General features: G+C 40.4%; 1 protein-coding gene across 1 annotated transcript in view; it reads right to left on the bottom strand.

The window, feature by feature from the left end:
• The window catches only part of LOC117517102 (fibronectin type III domain-containing protein 4-like), a 91,218-nt gene extending 73,871 nt beyond the window's left edge, over positions 1-17,347 (bottom strand). Inside the window, exon 1 of the mRNA XM_034178042.1 lies at positions 17,297-17,347. Within this exon, the coding sequence (XP_034033933.1) occupies positions 17,297-17,332 (36 nt within the window). The 5' untranslated portion in view covers positions 17,333-17,347. The remainder of the gene's footprint in view (positions 1-17,296) is intronic.
• Between the last annotated feature and the right edge of the window lie 647 nt (positions 17,348-17,994).

Genomic DNA, 17,994 nt, shown 5'->3' with positions numbered 1-17,994 from the left:
ATGGTCCATTCAGACTGCATGCAAACTCCTGCAAACCAGTCACATTAAGTCTGGGACACAGAACAGACGGCAGTCTACGGGAATTCTACAATGACACACTTCCACAAATTTATTCAGCAGCATGCAGTCGGTACGAGCATGAACGTCTGGCTCTGTCTCCAGCTAACAAGCAAGCCACAGCTTATTATGCAAGACAGCCATTCTCCACTCCCTTTAGGACACACAAGCTTTCCTGCCAACAGACATACAATTTATATATATATATATATATATATATATATATTTTTTTTTTTTTTTTACAACATACATACAAAGAGAATCCTCAGCTAGCCTTCAGTGCAGAGTGATTTTTTTTTTTCTTTCATTAAAGGAGCTTCTGCTTCAGTTAGCGATCTACAACTCTCTGAATTTTTTAAACTCTTTAGGTGGATGTTCCACATGGCACTAGAAAACCCCTGTCTTGTCTTGTGCATAAATTGTGTTGCAATCATCCTCTATCCCTATTGGTGGCTGAACCTGATCCCATCTGGTGTCCTGCCTACCAGGCACATGCCATCCATCTCCTCTTGGTGTGACCTTTTACTTTAGGCCAATTTGCTATCGGAGACTTGAGGTTCCTGACCACGGGATACCAGGTCACAGTGGTTTCTAAACCCCTTTACACATTGAGATTGTTTGTATTCATATAAAGTATGATGATATATTCTGTTGGAAAAGGGTCGATTGCTACTTTCGAGTTGGGAGCAAGTTAATGATGCATGCAGAAGTTTCTTTATTCTGGTACTATTCTAACCCCAAATCAGCAAAAGTTGGGGTGATATGGAAAATAATTTTGTTTTGTTTATTTACAAAAGAACCCAAGGTATTTCATGTGATCCATTTCTATATGTAAGGCCTGCAACACATTGTTTTTTGTTTTAAATGAGACAGAAAAAAATAGGGCTAGTATTGTGGTGAACAAAAAATTTGTAATGATGTTATGTCAAACAAGTGATGTCAACAGGTGATTATGGTTTGGTACAAAAGCAGTATCCACTAAAGGCTAACTCTTTGAGGAAAAAGATGGACAGAAGATCTCTAGTTTGTCAACAAATGCATGAACACAGATGATCGCTTATCCCTCAGGTGGTACTGTATCAAGAACTATCATTCATCAATAGGTGATATAACCATATGGGCAAGAAATTACTTGGTGAACTTTGGTCAAGCACTACAGGACATAGTTACGTAAAATTTTACTCTGCAAGAAGAAGCCTGATGTTAACCTTGTCTAGAAGCAGTATTGGCATCTCTGGGCATGGAGGCATCTAGGTTGGACCATCACATAGTGGAAAAACAGGCATTGTCTTCAGATAATCAGTATTCAAGATTTTTTGGGAAGAAATGGACCCCATGTGCTTCAGACCAAAGATGAAAACAACGATTCAGACTGTTATCAGCAACAAGTCCAAAGTTCAAGGTAAGGTCTGTCATGGTATGGGATTGTGCCAGTGCCCATGGCAAAGGTAAGCTACACTTCTGTGATGGCAGCATTAATGCACAAAGTACATTGAGATTTTAAAGCAACATTTGATACTTTCAAGACAGCTTCTTTCTGAGGATACCCATGTATTTCTCAGGGCTCCTTCACACATAGTACGAATGTGGTCGAATTACACATGAAGTTCACATGAAGCAGGAATCGTATGCAATACATGTAAAATCATAGCTGCCTCCAAGGCCTCATACACCTGTTGCTACAACTATTTACGCACACCAGTGCTGAAAGACAGTGTGCAGTGTGAGAGCTCATCGAACCCTCTCGCGGCAGGTGTCGGCCAAATTCCAGCTGACACACACGAACATCTAACACCACTCACATGGTACTTAGAAAATGTGTGGCCATTCTCGCTATTAGCACAACAACAGTCAGCAGATGATGACTTTCAAGCTAGATATGAAATTTGTGTAAGTGCCCCATGAGTGTGGCTTTGCAAACAGACACAGTGACACTTTGTGTGTGTGTGGAACGGACAGGGGTGTGTCCATCCACAGGAGCAGCTGTGGAGATCTGTGGTTCTGGACGTCCCAGCTGGAGAACACGTACCGTGTTTGGATGGGCATGAACCAACAACTGCCCACTGTGACACGCATGTGTCTGCTTGCTGTCCTCACGTGGACATACATCGCTGTTGCAATGGGCTGCAGCGAGCGTGCGCATGGGGCACACATTGACAGGCTACTCCAGGTGAAATGGACTGTCAGATCATAACACACAGTGGGTGATCTGAATGTCACGTCAGCCACGTGAGCTCTGTTCCACATGATGTGGTGTCTGTCCTGCGGCGTGCCATCCACAAGACATGCATGTTGGGTAGGACATACGAGCTGTTCCGCCGTGCTTCGCCCTGATTTTTACTATGTGTGAAGGGGCCCTCAACAATGTAATGCAAAACTACATTCTGCACACATCAAAGGTAGAGAGTACTAGAGGTACTGGACTGTCCTGCCTGCAATCCTGACTTGACCCCAGTAGAGAATGTGTGAAGAATTTTTAAGGGAAAAAAGTGCAACAACAACGATACTGTACAGTTGCACACCTTACAACTTTTGTTTTGTTGTTGTTGTTGTTGTATTTTGCTTTGTTTTTTGAAAAATGGGACAAAATAACACCTGAAATGCTTCATCTCTTTTTATCCTCAGTGCCAAAACATCTTTGTGGTGATATGAGAAGAAATGACGGCATTACAAAGTGTTAAATATTTTAGCATCCCAACTTTTTTCTGGAATATGTTGCAGGCCTTAAATGCAGGGATGGATGTATACACTCACCAGCCACTTTATTAGGTATACCTCTTGAATTGCTTGTTCACATAAATAGCTAATCAGTCAGTCAATCACATGGCAGCAACTCAATGCATTTAGGCATCTAGATGTGGTGAAAGTGGTTTGTTGAAGTTCATCCAAGAGTCAGATTGGGGAAGAAAGGGGATTTAAGTGACTTTGAACGTGGCATGGTTGTTGGTGCCAGATGGGTCTGAATATTTCACAAACTGCTGATCTACTGAAATTTCATGTACAGCAATCTCTGTGGTTTACAGAGAATGGTCCAAAAAGAGAAGATACGCAATGAGTAGTAGCTGTGTGGATGAAAATGCATTGTAGGTGTCAGGTCAGAGGAGAATGGGCTGATACCAGCATCTCTGAGGAATCTTTCCAACACCTTGTTGAATTTATGTCACGAAGAATCAAGGCAGTTCTGAAGGAAAAAGTGGTTCCAACCCAACCCAGTAATAGCAAGGTGTACCTAATAAAGTGGCCGGTGAGTGTATTAACAACTGAAATTATGTTGACCACACAAAGCATAAAATATCTTGGGTTCATGTTGTCTGCAATGAAACAGAAGTAAAAGTAAACGTAACAATCACTGCATTTTTTTTTTAATTTGCATTTTTCATATTATCCCACCTTTTTCTGACCTGTGGTTGTATTTGCTCTTGATCTGGTCCTTTGAGTTGGAGGATTTGGCTTACAGAGATTTTGGAGCTGCTACAACACCGGGACTCAGATGTGCAAAAGGGATGGATGAAACGGAGAGATGTTGTCATTTGATATGTAGGAGAAAAGAAACATTTATCCCTACTCGACCTCTCCTGCAGCGGTGTTGAATTCTGGCCTCTGTCTTGATGTTGTGGGTGTGAAAATGGTCCTTTGTGGCCGTTCTGATGGATTTCTCCCTATAGGACCAATAAATGCCTGTGCTAAATGGGCTTACTGTGATTCTAACAGACTAACACCGCAATCTTATTATTTACAGATGATGTTTCCATCCCGATTTTACACCGGCTGGAAATATCTGAAAGTGATGCCATGTAGTCTTTGAAGTGCATGACTGAGTGTTTCAACCAACACGAAGATAATCAAATGCAAAAAAAAAAGAGGCACCATCCTCTGTATACCTACATACGTATAACCCAGAGAGAAAAATAACATAAAATCGGCAGTGACAACAAGGTCTCCCCAAACTCCTATCAAGCTACGACTGCTAAATCCACACCGTTTTCATCTGCTGCAGCAGCAATGAGGTGAATGCGCAGAGAACAGACTTGTGCAATTACACACACACGAGGAAAGAGTAAAGCCTTCAGATAGAGTGAAGCAGACAGCAGAGGAGCAAGAGGATGATGAGAGAGAAAATGAGAGGAAGACGATGACGGGAGGGATGTGAAAATCAAAAAACACAGAGGAAGGGATGACTGCATCATCATGAAGGGAACGAGAAGAAAAGACTTCACAGCAGTTATGTGAAGAGAGAGTGAGTGAATTATCAGGCATTTGATTTTAGGAAAAAGTGGATTAGAGGTGAATAAAAGAAAATGACTGAAATGAAAAGTAGCACTTCAGGTGGAAGTATGAACACAATTACGCTCATGTCCTCAACTGTCCATCACACTCTGTGCTAGTGTGTCCAAAAAATGAAAATAAAAACTATCCTTGCCTATTTCTGTTGTTTGAAGAAAAAAAGGCGGCAACATTTGATACTGAATTCCAATCTTTAATAAAGATTGCTGAACTTTATCTCTAATATCATTTCCTGACCTTTGATCCTTATGTCTGGTCTTTGATCCTGGTCATAACTTTTGATGTTGGTTACTGCTTTGATCCTGATCATGACCTTTGATCCTGGTCACTGACATCTGATAGTGACCCCTGCTCTTTGTTTCTAATGTTGTGAATTTGATCATCAAATCAAATCAAATACATTTTATTTATATAGCGCCAAATCACAAAAACAGTTGCCCCAAGGCGCTTTATATTGTAAGGCAAAGCCATACAATAATTACGGAAAAACCCCAACAGTCAAAACGACCCCCTGTGAGCAAGCGCTTGGCGATAGTGGGAAGGAAAAACTCCCTTTTAACAGGAAGAAACCTCCAGCAGAACCAGGCTCAGGGAGGGGCAGTCTTCTGCTGGGACTGGTTGGGGCTGAGGGAGAGAACCAGGAAAAGACATGCTGTGGAGGAGAGCAGAGATCAATCACTAATGAGTAAATGCAGAGTGGTGCATACAGAGCAAAAAGAGAAAGAAACAGTGCATCATGGGAACCCCCCAGCAGTCTAAGTCTATAGCAGCATAACTAAGGGATGGTTCAGGGTCAGCAGGATCATAATTGCTGATCTTTGATCCTTATGGCTGGTCTTTGATCCTGATCATAACCTTTGATCTTCGCAACTGCTTTGATGCTCATAATCTCTGATCCCAATCACTGTTTTGACCCTATTCTTGACCTTTGATTCTGATCTTCACCTTTGATTCTGATCACTAAGCTCTGATAGTGACCCCTACTCTTTTTTTCTGATGTTGTGAATTTGATCATGATTGCAGATCTTTGATCCTAATATTTACCATTGCTCTTGATAACTGCTGATCTTTCGTCATGATCATTCAGTTCACATCACTGAACTTTAAACCTCCTGGTTCCATTCTCACAGCACTAAGGAAAGTGAAAAATTATCCTGGATGTGCCACCTGATCTGGCTCTGAACTGAACTTTAAAAAGGTTTCTTCCTGGGCGATGACCCAGCCCTCCACCCAAGTTTCATTAAAAATCACTTCTTTATTTTTTGTCTAATCTTGCACATAATAACAAACAGAAGAACAAGCAACATCAACCTCATAAAGTCCAATAAATTTTAAAATTAAATACGAGCTCTGTAGATGTAGAGGGCGACTGTCACTTCTTCCATCATTGTTGCATTCACATTTTCAGACTTGTTCACTTTGCAGTTCTCACTCCAATTCGACTTTTCAGTAATCAACTCTCTCTCTGCTGTCTGATTGGCTGCCAAAAGGAAACAAAACACCCTGTTTTGTCCTCGTTTGACAGAGAGAAGGATCGTGCCACCTAGATTTAGTCACACGTACTGTGATATAAGGCACACTGCAGGCCTTGAACCTCCTCCGGCTGAACTTTAATTGTGTTTAAATCAACAGTTTAATACTCTCACAGATACTTTTAAACATGAACATTATCCATGTTGTATTTAATGCACAGCTGAAAGCACAGTTCTTGACTTTTGCACATGAATTCCAGTGACGTGTGGCTCGTGGCTGTTCTTCACGTTTCGTGATGCGGCTGAATATGTTGTGCTTATACTGGAGTCGTTTGTGAAGTTTGATCTAATGGACGCAGCAGATAGAATCAGACAGCTTTAATCTGGCTAATGGCTCAGGATCGCTCTGACAGATTGACAAGCGTGCACGTTGCACTTTGGCTCTGTTCTGCAGAAGCTCTCAGGCTGCGTCTGGTGATTAAGATTTAATAAGATAACATAAAGCAGCTGATGATGTTTCACTCCTGTGCATTAAAATCAAGTGATCGCCAACACGAAGTTGGCGATCACTTACGGATTAATGGGAGTGTTACGCAATAACTTTTTTGGGTTGGAGCCAAGTATCAGCAATTACCTTAATACTTCAGAGAGTCATCTTAAAGTAGAGTAGAAGTGAGCTGAATGACTCAAAACTGGTCTTTTAATAACAGGTATTTTGGGAGCAATGCAACAAAACCTAAAAATCTCATTGAGAAAATGAAAATGTGTGTTCAAACCATCAAGTTAGTTAATGTGACAGACTAAAGAGAATAAATAATAATTATCAGCAATGAGCTGTGAAACAAAACAGTCCTAGTGGAAGGAGATGAGTAGATCAATATTTTGTCCCACTGACTTTCAATAAAATTCTTCCCTGTGACCAAATTTATCAATTTGTATTCAATTACTTCACTACAACATAATTTCAAAATTGGGACGCACACACGGTGCTTAGTGGTTAGTACTGTTGCCCCACAGCAAAAAGGTCATGGGTTCGATTCCCGCCTGTGGTCTTTCTGTGTGAAGTTTGCGTGTTCTCTCCTCTTCCTCCCACATCCAAAGACATGCAGGTTAGGTGGATTAAATAATTTAAATTGTCCGCAGGTGTGTGTGCGGTGCGAATGTGTTTGTTTGTATGTGAACCTGCGACAGACTGGCATCGTGTCCAGGGTGTACCCCACCTCACAATCTATGACTGCTGGGATAGGCTCCAGCCCCCCCATTGACACGTAATTGGTTGGAGTAAGTGGTTGAAGATGAGTGAGTGGATGCACGCACACACACACACACACACACACACACGCCCTGAAACAGACTGGTGTACTGTCCAGGATGTACCCTGCCTCATGCCCAGTGGCAGCTGGGATAGGCTGTAGCCACCAAACCGTGACCCTTAATTGGAGTAAATAGAAAATGGATGTATGGGCACACACATATGCAAACTCACTGTCACTCATTCATTGAATATATAAAATTAAATAAATATTAATATAATAATTATAATAATAATGATATGGTGATGATGATGAAAATTGTTATTGTGTTTTCATAATTTTAGAACTTGTAGCTTTTGTTTTAATTTCTTCAATATAGTTGCGATTTTCTAATCTGTGTGGGGATTAGTGTCATCTAGTGGTGATGCTGTAGATTGCATTATGCCACTGCTGGTCATGAATTTGTTGTCCTTCATGTTTTCAGCTATATTCCATTTCTGCACATACGTACCCCTAAGGGCCCTTTCTCACACAGTGCAAGTTTGGACGCCGTTGGACCAAAACGGCGAAACAGTTCGAAATTAGCGCACGAAACATTGCGCCAACGGGCAGGTGTGCACAAACCCGGTGCGAGAGTTCATGCACGCGCCGGTGTCCATTGAGCAGGAACAGTGTCAGGTGCACCACATGATGCAGCTTATGTTGAAGAAATAAAAACCAGCTATTACGTGTGGAACCACATCGCACTGCTTATGTGGAATGAATAAAAAATAAAAACCGGCCGGTACCTGTAGGACCACATCGTGCCGCATATGTGGAATAATAAAAAAGAAAGAAAAAAACACGTTTCAAACCTCTGATTCCCAGTGAGAGACTTTACCACTGAGCTACAGAGCTGTTCTTTGAAAGCTGTCTCATATCAGGAAGGACATGGAAGTATTACAAAAAAAAAAATTAAACATCCCACACCATATAAAAACACTGCATTTATCAAGCGAGCAATACAATATGATCCGTCTGTTTCTCTGGTGATGACCCATGGTCACAGACATACAGTCATAAAATGACATGAATGAGAATCAGTGTGCTCTGATCATGTCCACATCTACTGGTCCGGTGTGTCCAGTCGACAACGCACGTGTTCTGCCCGACACACGCGTCTTGTGGACGGCGCGCCATGGCACAGACACCACGTTATGTGGAACAGAGCTCATGTGGGTGACGTGACGGTCAGATCGCCTGCTGCATGTTCTGATCAGACGGTCTGTTTCAACCTGGGGGGCTGTCAGTGTCCGCTCCGTGTGCGCGCTCACTTGCTGCAGCTTGTCGCCACCACAGTGGTATATGTTTTATTTATGTCCATGTAAACACAGCAATCAGACACATGCGCCTCACAATGGACAGTTGTTTGTCCATGACTGTCCAAACACAGTAAGTGTTGTGTAGCTGGAATGTCCAGAATGTCAGATCACCACAGCTGCTTCGGTCGGAAGCCACGCCCCCTGTGAGTGGAGCACATACACCCACGTGTCAGCGTGTGTGTGTTTGCAAAGTCACACTCGTGGGGAACTTACATAAATTGTTGTGTGTTGGGGGGTGTGGCTGGATGTTTTGGTGTTCTTTTCTTTTCTTTGCTCTTCAGGTGGCATGGAAACTGATTTGTCTGTGGAGAAGGTGCTGGCTGAAGAATCCTCACCCTCATCAACATCATGTGAAGCACCTGTGACTGGTGCTCACATGCAACCTTAAAGACTTTCAGCTCAAGCAGATAATTGGATGGCGTTCTGCTTTTAAGGCATGTGTGATTCAAGCAGAACTGCCGGGAACTCGACCTTGTGATGTTCGTTTGTGAGACGCTGAGGACCGCACCTGGGTTTGACACATCGAGCCCGTGAAGCAAGGAAGGGTGAGGACACATGCTGTCAGCACACATTAAAGGTGATTAAGTATGTGACTAATTGTTGATAGTAACTTGGTGTTTTGTTACATAGTATACTTGAATTGTGATGAGAATTGTGCAGCTTGCTTCTCACTGCTGTGGCGTGCAGGATAAATGATCCTCCACTTGTTGTGAGAAGCTGCTCATTTGCATAAAGATAAAAAGTACAGACCTGAATGTGTTGCTGATAGCGTGTGTCTTTTGAAAGATGTTGTAACTGCTGACTTACCTCACATCTTCTTTGCTTCACAGAGAGTCAGTTTGTCGTGTCCACCTGGGGGGTGTTTGTCTGGTGGTAGTGGGTCCAGGAACGCCGGACTTCTCTCCTTGCGGGCGCTGGAGAGCGTGCCAGCAGTCACTCCTCCAGAAGGACGTTGGTTTTGGTTTTGTACATTTTATTTAGGCACAGGTGAAAAATAAATCGTTTTTGTTGATGGAACCGCTCTCTGGTTATTTTTAGCGCTGGGTTCTGTCTGACGCAGGTTCGCTCCTCAATCAGCGTCGACACATAACATAAATTTCACAGCAGTACGACAGTGATTGTCTGCAGTCTGTTGTCGTGCCAAGCGTGTAACTGGACACACATTTTCTAAGTGCCATGCGAGCGGTGTTGCGTGTTCGTATGTGTCACCTTTAATTTGGCCGACACCTGCCACGAGAGGATGCGCACAGTGCACACTTTGTCTTTCAGGTGCTTGTGTGCACAAATCATTGTAGCAACAGGTGAACGAGACGTTGGCGGCAGGGACGATATTACACAGTTTACACACAATTCCTGTGTCATGCGCATTAAGTGTGCACTTCGCACTATGTGTGAAGGGGCCCTAAAGCCACACTGTAGCTTTAATTGAACAGCACATTATAACTTATCTTGAAAGGGCATTATAAATATAATTATTATTATTATCAAGTTGTTTTAGCAAAAATCTCCCACAATTTTACTTTCATTAAGCTGCTTAAATGAGAAATCAGCATTTATTTAGTCATTTATTTTTTGCTCAGCCAATGTCCATGAAACCATGAACTCATTCAATTTTGATGTTAGTTCAGAATTTTTCAACATGCCACACAATTTCTCCAAAGGCTTTCAAATGATCGCCACAAAATTTCTTGGAATTGTCAACCTTTCCAAGAAGAATGATGCATTAGGTTTTTGGGATCTGGGTTATAGATTTTTCTTTAAGGATTTTTTGTTTGTTGTTTTTACATACAAATGTGGAGCATTCTGATCAGTTTGTTCAGAACTAATCTGTTGATGTTGGTGAATCATCAGTGATTCATTGAGGATGATGTAATTCAAGTTTGATGGCCACATAAGCAGCTGTAGAGCCCAAATCCTGCAGCTGAACACTTTTCCACACTGGAAATGGATGAGGGAACTGAATGTTTGGAGACTGGGGGCATTTCCCCCCTCTCCTTTATGCCTAATTTTATTATCCCTGCTCTAATCAACTGGTAGGTCCTGTCAGTCAGTCATTCACATCCCATAACAATAAATAATTCAAATTTAATGCAGCTCTAGATCAGGATCTGCACCTGTGCCAATGAAGTCCATTCACACAGAGAATTTCAATGACAATAATATTATAATAGCCAAGTGGTCTCTGTGTGCATGTGTGTATGGCTTTGATCACGGAGAAACCGGGGAGAGCTGATATTTGCTGTTTGGTATGCTTATACATTTTGGGTCAAGGAGGAACACTGTGAAAATGGAAAGTGGATAAGACTAATATTTTTTGGAGAAATTAGTGGTATTATCTAACAGAGACCGATGGACGTTGACAACTACATTCTGGACTCACACGCCATTCCAGCAGGGGGCGGTAAATCATCTATACATTAGGGCAAGCAAGCATGCATATGTGATTTTATTTAGTAAGTTCTATGTAAGTACATAATTGTAAATATGTTAAAAAAATGCATGTACGACACAAGAAAGTGAAAACGCTTATTTCCATTGTGGTCCATTTAAAAAAAAAATTACATGACAAAATAGAATTAATAATAAGTATACAACAAGAACCTAAACAATTTATAAATACATTAAGACAGTAAATTAACATTAAAAAAATAAATAAAATAAATAATGAGGAAAGAAAAGGGGTGAGTTCTTTTAAAAATTGTTGAGGTCTAAGTTTCTAAAAACATTCTGGAGTCACACATCATTCCAATTCATTATACAAGCTTTGCTTAATTTATTAACACCTTGAAAAAATGTCAGCTACTATTTTATAAACACTACCCAATCTATAGTCCACGGGTCTCCACGGGCAACACGCTAGTATTATTATTAATCACGTTCTAACTGGTTTCCTTGCTTTGAGCGACTGAAGGCACATTATCAGAAAATCCACTGTTTTGTCCTGGTGATCTTTCAAGAATAAAATCTTCTTTTCTACCAGAGGCTAGAGCAGCTGATAAACATCTTATCTTTAAAAGATCTCATGTCATGTGCAGAGAAGGTGAAGACCACCTGAGGAAATATCAGACACGCTTCAATGCTTGAATCAATACAAAACCTCATAACCACAGATCAGCTGCCTGCTGGGATTCAGCCAAGGAGGATGACATTTTTGTGCAGTTTGCCAAGGCAGCTTTGTGTAAAATCTCATGTAGAGGGTGAGGGAGGTCAAGGAAAGAGCATCTGAGCAGCAGGTTGGATGATTTAGAGAACTGGTGCTCTTCTGTTACAGCTAATTAAACAGGCCAGACACAGAAAAACAAGAACAGTTTGAAATTCTGATCCCCTGACAGCTTTACAGCAGCAGTTTGTCCTGAATACAGTCCAACAACACTGAGTTGATCCAAATCACACAGAAGAAGCAAAAAGTAAAAGTAAATCTTTGCTGCTTTCATGTACCTCACACTCTGTGAAAGTAAAAGAAAACTACATTTAACTGCAGATGTAAATAATTTGTACTGCAGGGGTAAAGATTCCTGTACAGTTACTGCAAGATTTAACAAACATTTCCTAAAATCTTTGATTGCATCTTACAAAAGCAAAACTAGGCAGCTGGATTTTTTTATTTAAACCACAGCTAAATGATTGTGCACAGTAATGGCAGAAAAAAAAAAAACACTGAGACGTCATGAAAAATGAAGCAACTGCTTCAAAATCAAGAAGAGAATAAAGCAATTGCATTAAAATAATTCACTACTTCTGAACATTTTATGTTCAGAACACTTAAAGAAAATGTTTCAGAAAAATAAATCACTGTTTTAAATGATCAAAACAATAAATTAAGCTCCTCAGAAATTAAGTTATTATTTTGAAACCCAGGAAACAAGGGAAAAAATGCTTCAGAAATTAAGACGTATGAAACATTTCAAAACTTTGATCTTATTGCAATGGAAATTGTTTTCAGTTTCAAAAATTATTGAAACAGAAAGTTACAGAAATTATTTTAAAATGAATCAGTGTTTGCAAGCAATTACAAGAGCTTCAAGATAATATGTTCAAATACTTGGAATATTGGTAAATGGACTGCATTTATATAGAACTTTTCTATCTGCATCAGAAGCTCAAAGCACTTTACAATGATGCCTCGCATTCACCCATACATGCTCACACACTGATGTCAGAGTGCTGCCATGCAAGACGCTTACTACACACCGGGCGAAACTAGGGGATTAAGGACCTTGCCCAAGGGTCCTTAGTGATTTTTCCAGTCTGACTGGATTTTGAACCGAGGATCCTCTAGTCTGAAGCCCAACACTGAACCACTAGACCATCACCTCGTATTAGCAAGGAACAAAACATTCAAAATTCCAAACTGAATGATAATATCAGGAACTGTTTCAGCTTTGAAACACTTGAAACAGTAAATTGTAGAAAGAGTTTTAAAATATATATTGTTCAAATGTGTGAAACATTACCTGCAAAAAGCTTCTGAAAGTTGTTCCATGTTTCAAATGTTTAAATTCTTAAATTAAACACTTTTTTTCAATTGTTTCAAAAAAGATTTAGTATTTCAAAACACTGCAGTAGTGGTGCAGCTTAGCTAAAATTTCCATAATAATTGTGCATTTTGTGATAAAAGCATAGAATTTGGCACACGTATAGCCAAAGGTATTCCAAATAAAGTTGGATATTGGGCCATCATGAATTTTCAATATGTCACCCATGGCAGCTATTTTTCAAAATGAAAATTGAAAAATGTTCTAGTTGTATTTAAAAAATATAGCCCATTATTTGACTGATCATGAAGATTCCAAAACAGCTTAGCTTGGATAATATGACTCAATGTTATGGAGTTATGGTGTAAAAACAGCTATGGTAAAAAAAAAAGATGCAAAATATTGGTTTAGTTAATAGGATTTAAAAAGGAATAGTCTGCACCATGTGTCATCATGTTACAGGGTAACATACAGTATGTCACATACAATGAAGGCCAAATAAATAAATAAATAAATAAATAATAATCCTAAAATATCATCTTTAACGGAAACTTTTCCTCTTTTCAAGCATTAAAGAAGAGATCCAGGGAATTTGTTTGATGCATGTTACAAGTGGTTTGTACCACTATGCCACTTCCCACAGAACAAAGAGGGAAACTGTTGGAATTCTACCTTGATATGAAATCAATTGTTAAAATGAGACGGACATATTGTAATCATTTCAATGTAAGGAATGTCCCTAACAGATCAACCGTTTGGAGAATTGTGAAGAGGTTCAGAACTGAGAGAACTGTCTATAATATTAATAAGGAAAGCTAATACAGGGATTTGATGATGTCTCTTATTTATTTGCTGATGACATCCAGCTGTACTGCTCTTTTAAGGTCTCTGAGATTCACAAACTGACTTCTTTAAAAAATTGCCCGGTGCAGATAAAACAATAGGTGGGGCAAACTCTTTGCAGCTAAACTCAGCAAAAACTGAAGTGCTGGTCATTGCCCCCAATGAGGCAATCCCAGGGATCACTCAGCATTTAAGGGACCTGAGCTTGTCTGTTAAATCGAGTCTTAGAAACCTCACGTTATCTTTGACAAAGAAATGTCACTTGAGCATCATTTGAAACAGCTGATAAGGAACTGTTTCTATCAGTTGAGAAAAATATCTAAACTTAGAAGTATTGTGTCGAAAGATGATCTTGAGTTGATTATCCACACCTTTGTATCTTCGCGTTTAGATTACTGTAACAGCTTATTTTCTTGCCTAAACCAAAAGGAACTGTCTTGCTTGCAGCAGGTCCAGAATTCTGCAGCTAGTCTGCTAACTCAGACTAAAAGGTGGGCCCATATTACTCCACTTTTAAAAGCCCTGCATTGGCTCCCAATGCGGTATCATTTCAATTTTAAAATCCTTGTGCTGACTTTCAGAGCTCTGCATGGTCAGGCTCCCCCTGGCTCGCTTGCTTCTGTTGATGCATTCAAGAGTAAACTCAAAATGCATTTGTTTCTCCAAGCGTTTTAAATCGACAGTGGAGGGAGCTGTTTATGACCATCATATTTGCTTTTTATTGCAGTGATTGTATGTTTTTTACTACCTTTTTTGTGCAGCACTTTGTGGCTTCCTCTGTCTGTGAAAAGTGCTATATAAATAATGTTTACTTCTTGCTCATGAAACACTTAAAATCAATGATACAACTATCTCAGAAAAGTCTTCAGTGTTACAAAATAGACAAACAAAATAAAAATTTCAAAAATTACTCACACTTTCAAATCACTAAATGGAAAAGAGACACTACAGGGGACAACCGAAAAACAAGGTGTGCTGTTTCAAATCCCTTAAAAAGCCATGACAATAATATCCAGTGGAAAGTCTGATGGCCCCCATCCTCACGCCCTGGTCAAGATAAATAAATAAAATCCTAGTTGTACCCATGGGTGCCACCTTCAGACTATCATAAAATGAAAAAAAGTTAATGCATCATTGTTCTGTGTGCCAAATAAATTCATTCATTCAATTCATTACACTATGTAACAATTTTTTATTTTTGTTTTGTTCCTGGGTACACAGTGTGTTTTCCTAACCTGTTATGCCTTAAATAAATAGAAAATAGCTGTTATTCCACAGAAACCTTGCTTCTGTGATCAGGACAATGATATTTTGAAATTTGTCTGTTTTCAAGAATATTCTCGATTCACCTTCACTACTACTGAGTAGTCTTCTAGAATATTCTTGAACTGCTAGAATTGTCCAGAATTTTCTAGAAGTTTCCAGAATTATGTAGAAATTTCAAGAAACTTTTAGAACTTTCTAGAACGTTAAAAAAATAATGTAGTCATTTTTCCATAAGCAGTTGAAATATAACACTTAGAAGCCAGGAACAAAAATTGTGTTACATAGTGTGATAGGTCAGAGGTTAAATGGTTAGAATGGTGTCAGGTGTTTGAAAGATCTGTTACAATTTTATGGGGGTATGCACTCTACTGAGCACCCATAGTTAGTTTAATCTACAAACAAAAGTTTTAAAATTCAAAAAATTCTAATTTATTCATTTATATAGCGCTAAATCACAACAAGGTCGCCTCAAGGCGCTTCACATGACATAATTCACAAAAAGAACACAAATAGATTAAAAACATAAGAGCAAAACAATAAAAATGTAAAAAAAAAAAATAAAAAGCATAATATCTTAATAAACTAAATGATAAAACAGGGAGAACAAATGAGTCTTAAGTCTCGACTTACGTCTCCACAGAATCCGACTGCCTTATTTGTGCAGGAAGATCGTTCCATAGAGCAGGGGCACGATAAGAAAAAGCTCCGTGACCCGCAGACTTTTTATTCACCCTAGGAACACAAAGAAGTCCTGCACCCTGCAAACGCAGGGCCCAAGCCGTGGGCTCAACCAGGTCAGCCAGGTAGAATTTAAAAAAACCTGGACATCTCATAGCCAGCCCATACACAGATACTGTTAGTGCTGTATGGACCATAAACAGAAACTTCTCGGCAAAAACTGGTGTTCCTCAGGGATGTTTTCTGGCCCCTAAACTGTTCAATGCTTGCATGAAATGGGTGTTGGGTTGTGGAAACCAGTGATTTAGGTGCTTTTATTGGTGAGGAAAGGTTTTCTGACCTTGACTTCACTGATGATGCTGTGATCTTTGTGGAATCAATGGATGTCCTGATTGCAGCACTTGAGAAGCTCAGAGATGAAATGGAGTGTCTGGCTTTGTGATTGCCCTGATAAAGGCTAAGATCCAGGCTTTTAATGACTTCCTGGGATAAGCCATCAGAAGTGTATTTGTATGTGGTGTTTAAACATGGAAAGTATTAAACTTGTAGAGACATTAATGTATCTGAGTCCTTAGCCTCTAAGATCGAGAGACTCTTGGGAAGAGCTTATGGAGTCCTGAGGTTGCTGGACAGAGTCATTCAGTGCTGCCGATATCGTTGGCGGAGAATGAAGGTCCAGATCTTTAGGGTCCTGGTACTTCCTGTTTTACTGTATGGTTGTGAGACTTGGATGCTCAACAGTGACCTAAAGGAATGACTCGATGTCTTCTGTACTGGGTCTCATCGAAGGATCCTTGGCTACCACTGGAATTGCTTTATGTCAACCAAGCAGTTACTTGGGAAGACTCAGATGATGAGTATCACTTTTCTTGTAAAGGGACTACCAGTTTGGCTATGTGCCATGCTTCTCTGTGTCGGATCCAACACATAGGTCCCTGAGTACCCCAGTGATTGGAGAAGGCCAAGGGGATATTCACCTTTCACCTGCCTGCAGTAAATAGATGGCCAATTTCAAAGGTGAAGTTGCCAGAGTGGCTGCCGTCCAGAACAAAGCTGGTTCTGTGGTGAATGCAATGAAACCCGACACCAGTGCATGTTACCAGACTTGAGTTGAAAAAACTAAAATAAAGAAGGCTATATGGCACATAAAAAGAAGAAACATACCAGATTCTACACTTTTTCTACATCAGTGCTCAAACTTGAACAAATTTGGCAAAGAGTCAAATGAACTCAATTTTTATTATCCATAATTTCTTCACTCCGTTTGATTTGATCTACTTTTCAATTCTTGCTGAAATTAATCAAAGCGCATTCAGTTTTCATCCATCAGGTTACCTCATATTTCTGAACTGACTCACTTTCCCCTTGAAATTGTGTGTTCAGCTATAAAAATAAATTTGAAGCATGTTGGCATTTGAACCGACTGCATGTTAAATTCTGTATTGTCAGTTTGTTAAAAATGCACAAAAACAGCAACAACAACAACAACAACAGCGAACACTGTCGTGTGCACCTGAACTGGCCACGGCATTGTGAAATGAAGAACCTGCAGACGTGGACTCACTTCCACCAACCATCCTGGGTGTTTTCCAGCAGGCCAGCAGCAGCAGCAGCCGGAGGTCCAGGTGAAGGAAGGAGCTCATCACCTCTGTCTCCGTGCACAGCTGTACCTCTTTAGCCGGAGGTCTCCCCGCGGGGTCACCACTGCTTCCACACCACCTTCATCCAAATCATGCGCACTTCTTCAGCCAAACGCGTCCTCACTTAGCTTTTTCTCCCACAATCCCGCAGCCAGGAGAAGCTAACAGGTAGTTCGACCCTCTCGGCTTAGATTCGGCGTTAGTTTTGCAGAAAAGACTGAATAAATTTGTCCCTTTTTTCCCCTCCGCCAGAGCGGGTGAAGGTCGGTGAAGTTTCAGCACCGTGGACAGCGCTCTGCTCTTTCCAGCAGAAAAGAAAGAAGACAAATTACGTATTTCATGAATGAAAGAAAAAAGAGAAAGAATGAAACAATCGTGAGATGTTTGGCTAAAATATACAGCCGGTGGTGGAGGAGAGAAGACGCGGAAGAGACGGAGTGCAGAAGGAGGCGCGTTTGATCCGGAGCGCAGCGCCGAGGTTCAATCAGCTTGCTGGAGGATCAGATTTTTTTTTTTTTTTTTCTTTTCCTGCAGCGGTTCTATCCGTCCACGCACGCACACACACACATACAGAGAGAGAGAGAAAGAGGGGAGAAAAGAGGAAGGCGCACCAGTACTTGAGTGTTGTCAAAGTTAAAGGGGATGAACTGTGCAAATTCTGTTTT

The sequence above is a fragment of the Thalassophryne amazonica genome, chromosome 1, assembly GCF_902500255.1.
Source record: "Thalassophryne amazonica chromosome 1, fThaAma1.1, whole genome shotgun sequence".
NCBI lineage: Eukaryota > Metazoa > Chordata > Actinopteri > Batrachoidiformes > Batrachoididae > Thalassophryne > Thalassophryne amazonica.
The sequence above is the reverse complement of the archived record's forward strand: the minus strand, read 5'-3'. Positions and strand labels throughout refer to the sequence as shown.